General features: G+C 42.3%; 1 protein-coding gene across 1 annotated transcript; it reads left to right on the forward strand.

The window, feature by feature from the left end:
• Window positions 1–1,571: 1,571 nt before the first annotated feature.
• Window positions 1,572–14,542, forward strand: LOC308460918 (metabotropic glutamate receptor 5-like; the record flags this gene model as incomplete). Its single annotated transcript, XM_080977452.1, has 5 exons — window positions 1,572–1,759; window positions 2,654–2,945; window positions 5,314–5,541; window positions 6,564–6,690; window positions 14,436–14,542. The coding sequence occupies 5 exons, from the start codon at window positions 1,572–1,574 to the stop codon at window positions 14,540–14,542; spliced, it is 942 nt and encodes a 313-aa protein (XP_080833578.1).
• Window positions 14,543–16,126: the final 1,584 nt, after the last annotated feature.

Raw genomic sequence — 16,126 nt, forward strand, 5'->3', positions numbered from 1 at the left:
TGTGATGTTAGCAGACGGAATGAGAAAGTCGGTTTCTGCTGTGGCTAACATGTTTTTTTCTCCTTTACAGGAGGAGCTAGAGGTCTACGTTGTGCCGGGACTGAATTGTTGTTTGTTATCTGTATCAGCTCTAATGAAGCAGGGATGCAAAATTTGCTTTGAAAATGACACCTGTTCCATTTTCAGAGGGGGGAAACAAGTGGCCAACGTGAAAAGGGGGCAGAACAATCTCTTTGTTCTGGAGTCACCTCTGGAGGGTGGTGGGAATGCTGGAAAAGCACAGGCGCAGTGTGCTAAGGTTCCCAGTCATGTGCAAAAGCTGCACAGGTGCACAAAAGGGTACAAACTCCGGAAATGTGGGAGGTCCCTAGGGTGCAGGGCATGCAAGGGTGCACAGGTACATGGTTTTCCCGGGTTTGGGAGGGTAGCCAAAGAGCCCTTTGAGCTCTTTGAGGCAGGTGGTCCAAAGGTTCAGGAAATGATCTTCTGTGGATATGATCCTGCAACCAATGGGTGGAAGTTTGCATACCCAGAGGGTGATCAAACCAAGCTGCTGGTCAGTAAGCAGGCTGAGTTCTGTGAACAGGATGGGTGTTCAAGACTCAGGGATAGTTCTGATTTTCTCTCAGAATGTCTGTCTGATTCTGAGGAGGAAAGGGAGCCAGAGGCTGATCCCGGTGATGGGGACCAGGTCCAAGATCAGGGTTCAGAGCCCGGTGATGGGGACCAGGTCCAAGATCAGGGTTCAGGGCAGGTCTGGGCATCTCCAAAGGTTGTGAAAGGAGTGTCCAGGTGTGAGGCTTCATCTCCGGTTAGCGTAATGGAGAAAGCTCACAAACAGGGTGTCAAGTCAGAGGGGGAAGGATCTGACAGAGAAGACACAACTGCTGGCCCAAATGGGTCAGTAGGGTATCAGGTCACAAGTGCGTGGAAAAGTGTCGCACAGTGTGATTCTGGGAATGTTGAAGGGGTTCAACAGGTGCCTGGGAAAGATGCCGGGAAGTGGCATAAGGCAAAGGGGAAGGTGTTGAACTCAAAAAGGTCTTGTCAGAATGGTTCGGCAAGAGGGGGTGTTGGGTTTGGAACTTAACTGGTTAAGTTGTTCCCATGATGCCTCAGCATTCTGACGTCAGCTTTCGAAGCTGGGAGGAGCTGGGAGGAGTTACGTTTCTGTTCCCCTCTGGTTCTCTGAGGGAAGAGGTCGCAGTTTAGTCATGGCTGCGGTGAGCCCAGGAGATTCCTGGGGAATGTCGGAATAAAGAACTGAAATGGACAAACCTGGTCTCTGTGTGTGTTTGTCTGAAGCTAAGTGAAGCTACGTGACAGTTTTCGCTGCTGTGTTCAACTCTGCTGAGGCGTGACTGGAGAGCTACTGGAGACGGAGCTGAGTGGCGCAGCTCGGAGGAAGCGCGCCGGGCATAAAGAGCTAATTGTGGATCGTAAATCAATTAGCGGGGGTCACGCCAAACCAATAAATCAATTCCACATTTTAGACTGAAACAGGTGCTTTATTTTTAAGAGGAGAACCTCCACATCTCAAGATGTTAGGTTTACCTTTCTGGACCCTACTCATGCTGTTCCCTCTATTTTTTATACGTTCTGCTTTGCATTGTGTCATTGACCTCTTCCACGTCCAACACCAGTATTATCAGCCGGGGCACTTTGTTATTGGTGGAATCACTTCACAGTTCTTCTCACCTGTCTTCACTTCAATAGACTTCAAGGAAAAGCCAAAGGAAACACCTGCTGATGAATATGTGTAAGAACATCATTTTTATTCCTTTGGGGATAAAAGCTTCTGGTTATGTACGTACATAATAAAAATTTGATAATAAACGTGATAGTATGGTCAAAAAGCAGTCTCCTCAGTGCTGGCAGGTGGCTAGTAGGATTTGTAGTAGAGAGGACAGGCAGACCATCAGTAGACTGAGCTAGAGTCAATGAAATGGGACCATCACCTGGACTGTCCGTAAGTAGGAATAGGGGAGAACATTAGCTCAATTTACATTGAAAGGCACACCTAACTAATTCAGATTTCCTGAAATGTTTTTTAAACCAAAACACTGACATCCTTTGAAATTCATATTTCATCTGCAGCCATATTTTTCCCTTCTTTTTTCCTACTCTGCTCTTCAGCAGTTGTGTCATACATTTCATACTTCCTTAGAACTAGCAAATGTAAGAAAGGCCCTGCTAACTCCAGCCAAGGGCCCATATAGCCCTACACTGTAATCTCACAGTGGCCAACCAGATGGCCATGAGAAACCCACAAGCAAGTCCTGAGCATTACAGCAGTCTTCTCAGCTCCTATTCTCCGAAACTGTGCTTCAAAGGCATGGTGCCTCCAATGGTGGGGAGAGAACATAGCCACTGTGCTTAATAGCTATATCCCTCATTACAAAAGTCAAATCTTCATTTAAAGCCACATAAATTGTTGGCCATCACTAACTCTTGTGTGAATAAATTCATAGTTTACCTAAGTGTTTCCTTTTTTTGTCTCCCTTGGATCTTTCAAAATTCAGTTTCATTGCATGTCCCCAAATTTGAATCTTGTGGGATAATGCCTTTGTGTGTTTATTCACTTTCAAAACATGAGGTCTGTCCAGCAGAAGCAGGAAGACCCACCACATGCATAATCTCTGTATTGTTTCAGCACAGTGCCAAAGAATTACCAGCATGTCCTTTCCTTAGTCTTTGCTGTGAATGAGGTCAACGAGAACCCCAACATTTTATCCAACATCACTTTGGGGTTCCAGATCTATGACAGCTACTGTGAAGCAAAGATGACTTTTCGGAATACTTTCAACCTCATCTCTCATCATAGGAAAACCATCCCCAACTACAAGTGTGGTGTTGAGAAGAAGCTGGTAGCTGCCATTGGGGGCCTTGACTCTGAAACGTCAAGCCACATGGCCTCCATCTTGGAGCTTTATAAGATTCTACAGGTAGGAAGAGTGTGGCTGGAATGAAGACTCCACAACTCTTGTATATGATTTAGCCTTAGTGTATATTCCCAGGGCATTGGGAGGGGGAGAAGGAAAGGAGAATGTTTTTGGCGGGCTAAAACAAATAAGTCTTCCTTTAAAAAAAAAAAATAACATAGTTATCTGTAGAAAATCATGTCAGTAATCACCAGCTGATTGTGCTAAACACTGCCCCTGCCTCAAGGAAAATGATGTGAGAAAGAATTCAACCATTTGCAGTAATGAATTAGTTATCTGTAGAAAATCATGTCAGTAATTGCCAGCTGATCATGATGCATATCAGTTAATATCTTGACCCTCCTCCACAAAAATATCTGTTTACCTGGCCGTTTTCCTTTGTAAGAAAATATGAAATAACATAAAACCATTTTTGCAGGCAAAAAAAAATCAATGGGGGGGGGTGACAAGAAATTTTCCATACCGGGAAATTTCTTCCTATGCCTCGGTCTCCCAACACCATTTTTGGTGTGGCATAATCAGAGGGAAAGGTGTAGGGGTGAAGAGTTTGGTTGGTGTGATGAAAATGCACCTAATGTATACAATCCAGCACTCACCACAATGCATTTGCACTGTTCAAACCTCTCTCCCTTCCTTTTTGCCCTCCCTGTAAATCACAAAGACTCTTGTCCCAAGAGGCCAAATAAGTTCCCCTGACCCACTCCACCAGCCACTACTGCCTATAAAACATGGCAAAGGTAGGAAAATGAGGAGCAGGGATGCGCAAAAGCAAATTCAAAAAGTAATCCTTAAATTCAGAAAGTTATTGAATTCAGCAAGAATAAGAAACCTAAGGACACACAGATATCCTACCTGGTGATTAAAAATCCGTCTGTTCTTTGCTAGATCACCTATTCTTCATTTACTCCAGCGGAGAGTGAAAAAGACCATATTTCTTCCTTGTACCAAATGGCCCCCAGTGAAGAACATCAATACACTGGCATTGTTCAGCTTCTTCTCTATTTCCAGTGGAAGTGGGTTGGGATATTTGTCACAGCTGATGATAAAGGAGAAACGTTTGTGAAAAAGTTGACATGCCAGCTTTCCCAGAATGGCATCTGTATAGCTGTCACTGAGAGAATCGTAACCCACAGGGGTTTTGATAATACTGGGTTGATAGAGAAAAGTCAGAATATGGCGGAGTCCCTAAGCAAAACAAACGTCAATGTATTTGTTGTCAACGCAGACAAAAACACCATGACAGGTTTGCAATGGCTGCTACTGATAGGTAGAATGATGAGTATGAGTCCCATAAACAAAGTGTGGGTTATGACCGCCGACTGGGATTTCTCATGGGAACCATATCACAAAGATCTGGATGTACTAAACTTCCATGGTGCCTTATCCTTTGCCATTCATTCCAGTGAGGTGAAGGGGTTCCACCGTTTCCTCCTGAACCTAAATCCCCACTCTGAGGCCGATGGCTTTATCAGGTTGTTCTGGCAACAGGCATTTGGTTGCCAGTTTCTAGATGTGGAAACGGAGGAGGAATTCTGCACTGGTGAGGAGAAGCTGGAGAGCCTTCCTGGGGCTTTTTTTGAAATGCAAATGACCAGCCAAAGCTACAGCATCTACAATGCCGTCTATGCTGTGGCACATGCTTTGCATGCCATGTTGGCACCCAGAACGAAACAGGGAAAGACGGTGCTTGGTAACTATCTGAGACCTCAAAATCAATTTTTCCAGGTAATGGCTAACATAGTTTGTCAAGGAATACAAACTTGCATTGGTTTGGTGAAATTCAATAAGGAGATCAAAAGCTTTTGTTGTATTAAATTCTATGTAAGCATGCTGGCAAATTTAAGTCAAATGGTTTGCCAATACTGCAATGCTTGAATGTTTTTAGCAGTTGAAAAGAGCTAAAAAGAGTTGAATGGAAATGTTGAGCTTAGGTGGATGGATATGGATTGAGGATTAAATCTGTAAATTAAAATTTAAACCTCCTATCCAACATGTGTGGGAGAAAAAAGATGGCAAGGAGGCTGTGAAGCTAGGAATTACCAAGTTACATATTTTATCTCTGTTTATTTGTGTTCTGCTGATCTTTCCTCAGTTTCTACCTGTTGCTCAGAATGAAGCAGGCAAATTTGTAAAAGTAAAAATGTTTACTTACATTGAATGAAGGCAGCTACTACCTCTAGGTAAAAAATGCTTCTTAATTACAAAATACAAAATTAGTTTCTAAAATGGAATCTGGGCAGGTATGTCTCCCCTGAAAACTCAAGGGGAGCTTCAACAAATAGTATGAATTGATCCAAGCATGAGAAAACTGAAGCTTTGTAGTGTGTTCTCTATTTTTACCCAATTTACCGTTCTCTTTCTTCCTCTGTAGCTTCAACCTTTCCTGAGGAATATCTTGCTTAACAACAGTGCGGGGGACACTGTCTTTTTTAATGAGAAATGTGAGCTAGAAGGTGGATTTGATATTATCAACTGGGTGACTTTCCCAAATAAGTCCTTCTTAAGAGTGAAAGTTGGGAAGATGGATCCTCAAGCTCCACTGGGCAGTGATTTCTCTATTGATGAGAAGATCATTACATGGCACCAGAGTTTTAACCAGGTGGGACCCAATTGCAGCTTCTGAGGTCTATAGGTCGACATTCACCAGATTTGTTTCATAATCATGTACACCCTGCTGAATGAGTTCCTTTTAGCTGCATTCATTCTTTGTATGGTTAGGGATGGGTTGTTTACATGTCACTGTAGAGATCTTGGTTTCCAGGGTTTAAAACCCTGCAACTCTGAACTCATTCACTGGTCGAAATACCTAGACTCTCTAGTTGAACCAAGCTCTGTTGACCAGTGGAAGGTAGTTGGTGTGGTGTGCCTAGCAGCAAAGGGTTAGAGCCTTTGTAGGAATTCCGTGGAAGAACTTTTTAGGAATCAGGGAATTGTAAATTAATATCATTCCCTTGGTTCCCATACAACTCTGCCTACCCACTGTATTTCTGCTGTTGCCATGTTTGAGATGTCATTTTTCTTAATGTGGAATGAGAGCTAAAACTCAGTCATTAAATAAATGTTTTGGAATGAGAACATCCAGATGCGACAACCACAGAAAGCATGCAATGCAAATTTTGCTTCGTAGGAAACTTTAATTTTTATTCTGTGATTCTTTTTTATTTAAGGAACCAAGTTGCCATTTCTCATCTGTATAAATGTATTTTAAAAGGAAACATATATCAGTAGGTCCATTGGCTTGCACATTTTATTTGCCTGAACCGTTTAGTACCTGAGTGGCTCAGTTGGTTAGAGCATGGTGCTGGTAATGCCAAGGCCACAGGTTTGATCCCTTTATAGGACAGCTGTATATTCCTGCATTGCGGGGGGTTGGAATACATGATCCCCAGAGTCACCTCCAATGCTGCAATTCTTTGATTCTATATATATTTTTATTGGTTTGAATATGCACAGATATTGGTGATTGAAACAACCATTATAAAGATAGTGGTGCAAATTAATAATAATAATAATAAAAACCCTCCGAGTGCATTATTTCAATGCAGCAGCCTGTTGATGAAAAGGAAAAGAACAAACAAAAATATAATCAAATACATGCAATACCTTCTGTTTTATGGGCAGGTGGTGCCCCTTGCCTTGTGTAATGACCACTGCCATCCAGGTTGCAGCAGACAAAGGAAAGAGGGGGAACCATTTTGCTGCTATGATTGTACTCCATGTCCAGAAGGGAAGATTTCAAACCAGACAGGTACGTTACCAAGCACAATTCAAGGTGTTGGTGCTGACCTTTAAAGCCCTAAACGGCCTTGGCCCAGTACAGCTGAAGGAGCGTCTCCACCCCCTTTGTTCAACTTGGAGACTGAGGTCCAGCTCTGAGGGTCTTCTGGTGGTTCCCTCACTGTGAGAAGCGAAGTTACAGGAAACCAGGCAGAGGGCGATCTCAGTAGTGGAACACCCTCTCATCAGATGTCAAAGAAATAAACAACTATGTGACATTTAGAAGACATCTGAAGGAAGCCCTGTTTCGGGAAGTTTTTAATGACTGATGTTTTAATGTATTTTTTAAAAAAAGTTTTTTATTAACAATTTCAACATAACAAAATATCAAAACATATCATATTCATTATTTTTCCCTTTTCCCCTACCCCCATCACACCCTCCCTTCCCCTCCAAGACTTTTACTCAGCTCCTCTCTCTGATTTCTCAACACATGTTATTCTCTGCATATTATAAAATTGTATAAATCCTAATATTATCTATCTACCATGTTATCAATCAATAAATTTGTGTATGTTTATTTAAAACCTGCCAAGGATTCCAATTCATTTTGTTGTCTTCTTAAGTAATTTGAAAAAAGTTCCCATTCTTCTTTAAAGTCACAGTAGTCCTTATCTCAAAGTTTTTGCAATTTTGCATAGTTCATCAATTTCTCTTAATCTTCTGTTGAAAGCCACCAATTTTGCATAGTTCATCAATTTCTCTTAATCTTCTGTTGAAAGCCGCCCAAAGTGGTTGGGGAAACCCAGCCAGATGAGTGCAGTATAAATACAATCTTCTTATTCTTATTCCTATTCTTGTAGGGACTGTATGGTACAGTATATCAACTTTTTTAGCTATTTGTGGTAGGATAGATGCCTTACACGAGACATGAAGATGCATCATTACTTGTCAGGTTGGCAACAGTTGAACAACAAGTATTATTCATTCATATATATTGATATTGATATTGATATTGATAGCTATACTGTGTTTCTGTCCCTTGAACCCAAGAGAGGGTTTGTTGTTAGCTATCTGAGAAAAAATAGACGCCTTACACCAGACTTGAAGATAAAACTTTACTTGACAGGTAAATATATATTAATGAATGCAATGTGTTTCTGTCCCTTGAACCCAAGAGATGGTTTAGTCCTTTTTTGTTTTTAAAGCTGCTTCATAGGAGAGCGTGAGCTAATAATCCATAGCTTGCCTGTCCTCTGAAACTCCTCCAGACAGTGTTTGCTTGAAGTCACCACACTCCCACGTTCTCAGTCAAACATGCAATTAACAGAATAATCAGCCAGCCGCCAACTAAAAATTTCTTCCTTCTTTCCTCAATACCATTTATTCTTTGTGAAATATATTTACAATGCAAATACAATAAAAATACTAACATTTGTAACATCAGTGATGGAAATTGCTATATCAAGAGGAAGAGATGGAGATCACGGAAAGGGTAATGTTCTGTTGTTGTTGCTGTCCCGGAAGAAGCTGACAAACAATATCATAAACAGCCAGCCAACATAGTTTCTGCTTACCTCCACACCTGTAAAATGCATGAATTGCATGGATAGCAACTTACTTAATCACCAAAACTCTAGAATTGTCAATTCAAGAGTATTTTAGACCATATTCCTAGGTGTGTTAACTAGGTTATATTAGCACTGTTAGTCTTCCATTGATGTTGAGTCTCCCTTCTGGGATAGGAAATGCTGTGAATATTGGTAAAGGAAACTTCCTATTTTACAACCATTTCTACTGGAAAGCTGTGAAACATTAAAGCTTAATTAATATTTCTCAATCCAAATAGCTTGAAAGTTCTTAGTGCTAGCAGAGGGAGTTTATCCCTCTAAACACACCAAAAATTTGTATGAGTTAGTAAAGAAAAATTCTCTGAGAATTATTATTTAGATTTATTTCCGATTTAATTATCCACTGGAAAGTATCCACCGAAAAATAACTTAACTTAAAGACAAAACATATTAACGCTCTAAGAATTTCCTGAAAAAGTTATTTTTCTCTATCGTGTATGCTGTAAATTATATTGAATTATAGTGCAGTAAAATTCAAAGTTTCCTGATCCTGAAGCATAAATATTTGTATCTCAGTGAGACTGGAAATGCTAGAACTGTAATCCTGATTTCTTTATGCTTCAAGATATGAATGACTGCTTCCAGTGCCAAGAAGATTGGTATCCTAACCAAGAGAGAAACCAGTGCATCACCAAGAAAGAAAATTTCTTATCTTATGAAGCACCTTTAGGCATCAGTTTGGCTCTTTTGGCTCTGGCTTTTTCTGCAACTACAGCTTTGGTGTTTGGAATCTTCATCAAACATCAAAACACTCCCATTGTCAAAGCCAACAACCGGAATCTCACTTACACCCTGCTCATCTCCCTCCTGCTCTGCTTCCTCTGCTCCTTGCTATTCATTGGGCGCCCCCAGTTACTGACCTGCAATCTACGACAAACTGCCTTTGGTATCATCTTCTCAGTGGCTGTTTCTTCTGTTTTGGCTAAAACCCTTACTGTGGTTCTGGCTTTCATGGCCACCAAACCAGGATCCAAGATGAGGAAATGGGTGGGGACAAGATTTTCAACCTCTATTGTTCTTGGTTGTGCTTCTGTCCAGGCAAGTATTTGTATAGTATGGCTCTGTACTGACCCTCCTTTCCCAGATCTGAACATGCACTCTCTGCCTGAAGAAGTCATAGTGGAATGCAATGAAGGTTCAGCCAACATGTTCTACTATGTTCTTGGTTACGTGGGATTGCTGGCTCTTGTCAGCTTCATTGTGGCTTTCTTTGCTCGGAAGCTGCCGGACACTTTTAATGAAGCCAAATTTATTACTTTCAGCATGCTGGTGTTTTGCAGTGTGTGGCTTTCTTTTGTTCCATCCTACTTAAGCACCAAAGGGAAGTACGTAGTGGCTGTGGAGATCTTCTCCATCTTGGCCTCCAGTGCTGGAATCTTGGGTTGTATCTTCTCCCCAAAATGTTATATCATTGTCTTCAAGCCTGAGCTCAACTCAAAAGAGCAGCTAAAAAAGAGAAATAAGTAACAATCTATCAGACTAAACCCAATTCCAAAGTAAGCACAGTTGACTGGAACAGGCGTTGCTTCCATTTATGTAGGAATACCAAATGTTTCCAATGTGTCCCATTATAGCCTGAAGGTATGATGTTTTGCTTCTGTCAGTGACGGCAGATTTATAAATGCTTTTGTGTTCCTCAGAATATTCTACACTTTTGTCTAAAGAATGATACCTTAGGCTGCATGTACATCATATTTTATTCCAGAATCAATGGGGATGGAATTCTTTTTTCCTATATAGTGTAGACACAATTTTGATCTCTGGATATAGTTTGCCCTTTAAAGGTGATTTAAAAAATAAAATAATTTGGTTTCATTTTAGTAGCAGATGGTTATTCTTTGGAACATGCGGCCCAAGGAAGCTGCAGTGCATGACAGTACATTCTCAACTCTTAAGCAGATATTAGTAATAAAACAGCTGGTTTAGTTCTGAAAATAAACACTTACTACTCATTGCTTCTGCATTACTCTGTTGTCTGTCCATTTGAAAATATATGGAAGCAGGAGAAAGCGATTCCAACAATGGGAGATATACTCACACCTTGCTTCTTTATTCACATGTATAAGGAGGTCAACCTGATCAGGGTTATGGTTTTCAAATGTGTGTTCTTTTCTTGTGGATGGTGGGATCCTGGACTAATCTAGGTTGATATCAATTCCACAAATAGTGTGGGAAAAGACATACCGTAAATTTCGCTCTATAACACGCAGATTTTTTCTCCTAAAAAGTAAGGTGAAATGTCTGTGCGTGTTATTGAGCGAATGTGTGGTCCCTGGAGCTCACTTGCCGGAGCGCAGGGGCAAAATAGGCAAAAATCAAGCAAAAATAAGATCGGGCGGGCGGAGGGAAGGGGGAAGGCGGAAGCTTTCCTGCATTCTGCCTCAGGGTCTTACTGCCCACCGGCTTCTGTTGCTGCGTTTGCTCAAACTCAACAAAGAGCAGGGAATCCCCTGCCCTCCTGGCAAGCAGAGGGTTAAGGAAAGGATCGAGTCCTCCCTTCTAATTCTTTCCTAGTCACACTGCGTGCAGGCTCCAGCCCACCACTTCCTCCTCTCCGTGCTCTAGGGACTCGCAGGCAGCCGAAAAGCAAAAGCATGCAGGTGGGAGAGAGAGACAGAGAGAGGGCTGGCTTGGGTGGGTGGGGGGGGAACTTTTGCTTTACAATGGTAGGTTTCTCATTTCTTTTCCAAAAGCAGAGAGCCCTGCCCCCAGGCCCCCTCCAAATTATAGCTTCTCCAAGCAATGTACTGCTGGAGGGAGACAGTATGCTTGTTTGGAAGAGAAACCCTGCTTCCCTGCTCGTAAGTAACAGCAGGCTGGATTGCAGAGTGAGACATGGAAATCTCTGGATTTATATGCTGTATATCAAATATCTTAATCTATACTTTCTACACGCGGCTGGTAAATCAGAATCTCCTGAGCCAGGAGGATTACAGCATCTCTCCTCTCCCCTTCATTAAAAGCCTAATACTCTTCTTTGAAGAAGTATAACGTGAGAATGTTTTTTATATATATTTTTTAAAGTTCTTTTCCTCATTGTGCGCTATACACTGATAATTGCTGCCACAATAACAATTGATTGAAAATGGAATTTAGTCTCCCCCCCCCCCCCCATAGAGAGCTGTTCTTCAGACGTTTAGCCTTAATACAGTGGCTGATGTAATACCCTTCTGCTTCACTAGGCATTTTATATAGGGACATTAAAATTGATTTTCTACATCTTGGCAGATGAAAAAAAGTGTGTTACATGCCCTATTGCCCAAAAGTGTGCAAGCACAGAGCAAAGGTTGCAGTGACAGAGGTGGCCAAAAAAGAAATACCGTAAATAAAAAAGAAATCATACTTCGTATATCCTGTCTGGCTTGGGTGGGTGGGTGGGGTGGGGGCTTTTGCTTTCCTTCCCTCCCCATTTAAAACGTGGTGACAAAGCACGGATCCACATGGATCCTCAGGATTTTTGCATTGGGTCACCCCAAATTCACCATCAGATCACATTACATGTCCATGGCTACAGTCTGTACCAAAAAAATCACGCACCCACTGTTGCCTGGGGCTGCAATGGTGCAAAAACGTGGTTACAAAGCATGGATCCACATGGATCCTCAGGATTTTTGCATTGGGCTACTCCAAACTCACTGTCAGATCACATGTCTGCGGCCACAGCATGAACCACAAAAATCATACACCCACTGTTTCATTTAGAATATTTTTTTTCTTGTTTTCCTCCTCTAAAAACTACGTGCGTGTTATGGTCTGGTGCGTGTTATAGAGCGAAAAATACGGTATCTCAAATGCCAAAGGTCAAGGTCAAGCTGTGTAGCTATGGTGCCACACTGCCCCCTTTGTGGACCGCAACAGAGAATGCTTTTTCCCAGACCACCCTACCCTGATATGTCTGAGAGCAGTGAAACTACCAAGAGGGTGATTTTTAGGAGATGATAAAATTGAAGAGAGTCTGTAGAGGAGATGTACTCTCAGTTGTTTAGGGTTTTAAAGACTAGCCTGAGCACATTTGCAGAACAAACAGACAACCAAGAACAATGTGGTGGGTTGCACTCCTTCCTTCTCTCTCCCGAAAATATCATCAGCCAGGGCAAGCAAGTCAGTATAGTTGCCTTTACCAGGCCTGAAACCAAACTGAAATTGATCCAGACATTCAATCTCCTCTAAGTGTACCTGGAGCTGGACACCCACCACCATCTCAAGTATCTTGCCCCAAAGGGGTTATTTGTCACTGGGCATGAACTGTGCCTTGCCCCTGAGATCAAGGTTGGCTGGGCAGTGTGATGTCAGCAGGCCATGTACACATGCCGTGGGGTGTTCTGACGTTACTAGCACACACTGTGGGGTGTGTTGACGTCATGCAGACGCCCCATGGCTTCCGCACGAGTCACAGCATGCTGACATCATGCTGCCCGTGCCCCCTCAATTGCGATGGCAAAGTGGGGTGACGCGAGCTTCCCCTTTGGCCTACACCACAATGGCTGCTATTAAATGTTGAGAGAGCCCTGCCCCATCCTTGAAATGCCCCCAACCCCCATTTGGTACTCCTGTCTCTGGGTCATAGCTTATGCCTCATAGCTTCTGGGTCATGGCTTCTGGGTCCAAAAAGGTTCTCTTAAAGAGGGGCTGTGCCATTGCCTCTAACATGTCACAAACTTTACTCTGAGTTGCTCTGGCACTGCCCACACTCCCCTGCACCACATTTTCATTTTATTTAAGATATGCAGCTCTGATCTGGGTTTTCCTTGGGTGTTTTAATAAACATCCCCTTTATACCTGCTGCCCCCACATATCACTTTGATCTGAAAACTTAATCCCTCATGTAGGCAAGAAAGAGGCCTTGTCCTGAACCTGGCCATGCTCTGAGGTAAGTCCTGAGACTGCACGCAGCGAGTGTCATGGTCTGGCTGGATGAGGAAGAGTAGTGGCAGCCAGGAGGCACCTGAGGGTGAAGGGGACTTTGAACCAGGTTCAGACTGGTGGGACAGGGAGGAATCACCAGCGGAGAGTGAGGGTGAAGGGGAGCAGCTTGAGGTAGCCACAGATGCTGATAGAGAAGGAGTGAGGGCTATGTCTCCTGCTCTGCAATACAGTCCTGATTCAGCTCCTTCCCCTGCTCCACTCCCAGCGCAAGATAAGAAGGGACGGGAAAAGGCTAGAAAGATTAAGAAAGCTGAGTCACAGTGAAAAAAATTCAAGGACAGAGGTATAAATAAGGGGGTGAGGGGACAGAACTTTAGCTTCTGCAACTGACATGTTTATCTGATAGATGTGCCATGTGCTGACTCCTTGATTATTGAGCAATAAAGATTATTACTGCAATCAGTGTGCCTGGGTCTGTTTACAGTATCGGACAACACAAAGAGCGCCTTTTCTGGCAGCCTGAAAGTAAGCAAGGAAGTGCTCAATGCGAATGGACATCATACTTGCAAAAAACCACATGTTAACATTGGCCAAGTTCTCAGTGAACTATTACTTCCTTCCTTTGTTAGTCAAGATTCTGGACCTGACTACTTTTTCATGCAAGGCATTTTCTATACAGTGGAACATTCCCTTCTCTGGAGCATAATGGAACACCAGCCTTTCCATTTTCTCCCATGGCCTGCCTAATCCACTATTATTTTCACACCCATTCAGATCTTCCTGAAACCAGGTGCTCTGCCCAATCTGCAATGAAACAGATAATATATTTGCAAGGCGGCTAATCATATTTTGTTCAATGCTTCTGCTGCACATGGTACCACAGACCTAGCAACCCCCTGGGGCTGTGAACCATGTTATCATCTTAACACACAGCAATTTATTCTTTCTCAAGCAGTATCCATATGGTATTTTGAAGCCCATATGCCACAGAGAAACAGCAGAATGCTTATAAAAAACCACCCCAGTGCCAATGACAGCTATTCTACCCTTTATTTATAAACATAAATTAGAGCTGATGGAGGGCAACAGGACAGAAGGTGGTGACATTGGGTGATGATAAGTATTTTAGACTGAAACAGGTGCTTTATTTTTAAGAGGAGAACCTCCACATCTCAAGATGTTAGGTTTACCTTTCTGGACCCTACTCATGCTGTTCCCTCTATTTTTTATACGTTCTGCTTTGCATTGTGTCATTGACCTCTTCCACGTCCAACACCAGTATTATCAGCCGGGGCACTTTGTTATTGGTGGAATCACTTCACAGTTCTTCTCACCTGTCTTCACTTCAATAGACTTCAAGGAAAAGCCAAAGGAAACACCTGCTGATGAATATGTGTAAGAACATGATTTTTCTTCTTTTGGGGATAAAAGCTTCTGGTTATGTACGTGCATAATAAAAATTAGATAATAAATGTGCTAGTATGATCAAAAAGCAGTCTCCTCAGTGGTGGCAGGTGGGTAGTTGGATTTGTAGTAGAGGGGACAGGCAGACCATCAGTAGATTGAGCTAGAGTCAATGAAATGGGACCATCGCCTGGACTGTCCATAAGTAGGAATAGGGGAGAACATTAGCTCAATTTACATTGAAAGGCACACTTAACTAATTCAGATTTCCTGAAATGTTTTTAAAACCAAAACACTGACATCCTTTGAAATTCATATTTCATCTGCAGCCATATTTTTCTCTTCTGCACTTTCTTCCTACTCTGCCCTTCAGTTACTCTGCCCTTCAGTTGTGTCATACATTTCATCCTGTTCTCCACAAAGAGATCATAAGAACCAGCAAATGTAAGAAAGGCCCTGCTGGGTCTGGCCAAAGGCCTATATAGCCCTACACTGTGATCTCACAGTAGTTAACCGGATGGCCATGAGAAACCCACAAGCAAGTCCTGAGCATTACAGCAGTCTTCTCAGCTCGTATTCCCTGAAACTGTGCTTCAAAGGCATGGTGCCTCCAATGGCAGGGAGAGAACATAGCCACTGTGCTTAATAGCTATATCCCTCATTAGAAATGTCAAATCTTCATTTAAAGCCATATAAGTTGTTGGCCATCACTGACTCTTGTGGGAATAAATTTCATAGTTCACCTAAGTGTTTACTTTCTTTTGTCTCCCCTGGATCTTTCAACATTCAGTTTCATTGCATGTCCTTAAATTAAAATCTTGTGGGATAATGCCTTTGTGTGTTTATTCACTTTCAAAAAATGAGGTCTGTCCAGCAGAAGCAGGAAGACCCACCACATGCATAATCCCTCTCTTGTTTCAGCATACTGCCGAAGAACTACCAGCATGTCCTTTCCTTAGTCTTTGCTGTGAATGAGGTCAACGAGAATCCCAACATTTTATCCAACATCACTTTGGGGTTCCAGATCTATGACAGCTACTGTGAAGCAAAGATGACTTTTCAGAATACTTTCAACCTCATCTCTCATCATAGGAAAACCATCCTCAACTACAAGTGTGGTGTTGAGAAGAAGCTGGTAGCTGCCATTGGGGGCCTTGACTCTGAAACGTCAAGCCACATGGCCTCCATCTTGGAGCTTTATAAGATTCTACAGGTAGGAAGAGTGTGGCTGGAATAAAGACTCCACAACTCTTGTATATGATTTAGCCTTAGTGTATATTCCCAGGGCATTGGGAGGGGGAGAAGGAAAGGAGAATGTTTTGGGCGGGCTAAAACAAATAAGTCTTGCTTTTTTATATATAACATAGTTATCTGTAGAAAATCATGTCAGTAATCACCAGCTGATTATGCTATACACTGCCTCTGCCTCAAGGAAAATGCTGTGACAAAGAATTCAACCATTTGCAGTAATGAATTAGTTATCTGTAGAAAATCATGTCAGTAATTGCCAGCTGATTATGATGCATATCAGTTAATATCTTGACCCTCCTCCATGAACATATCTGT

Source organism: Podarcis pityusensis (assembly GCF_964106645.2).
Source record: "Podarcis pityusensis genome assembly, chromosome: 13".
NCBI lineage: Eukaryota > Metazoa > Chordata > Lepidosauria > Squamata > Lacertidae > Podarcis > Podarcis pityusensis.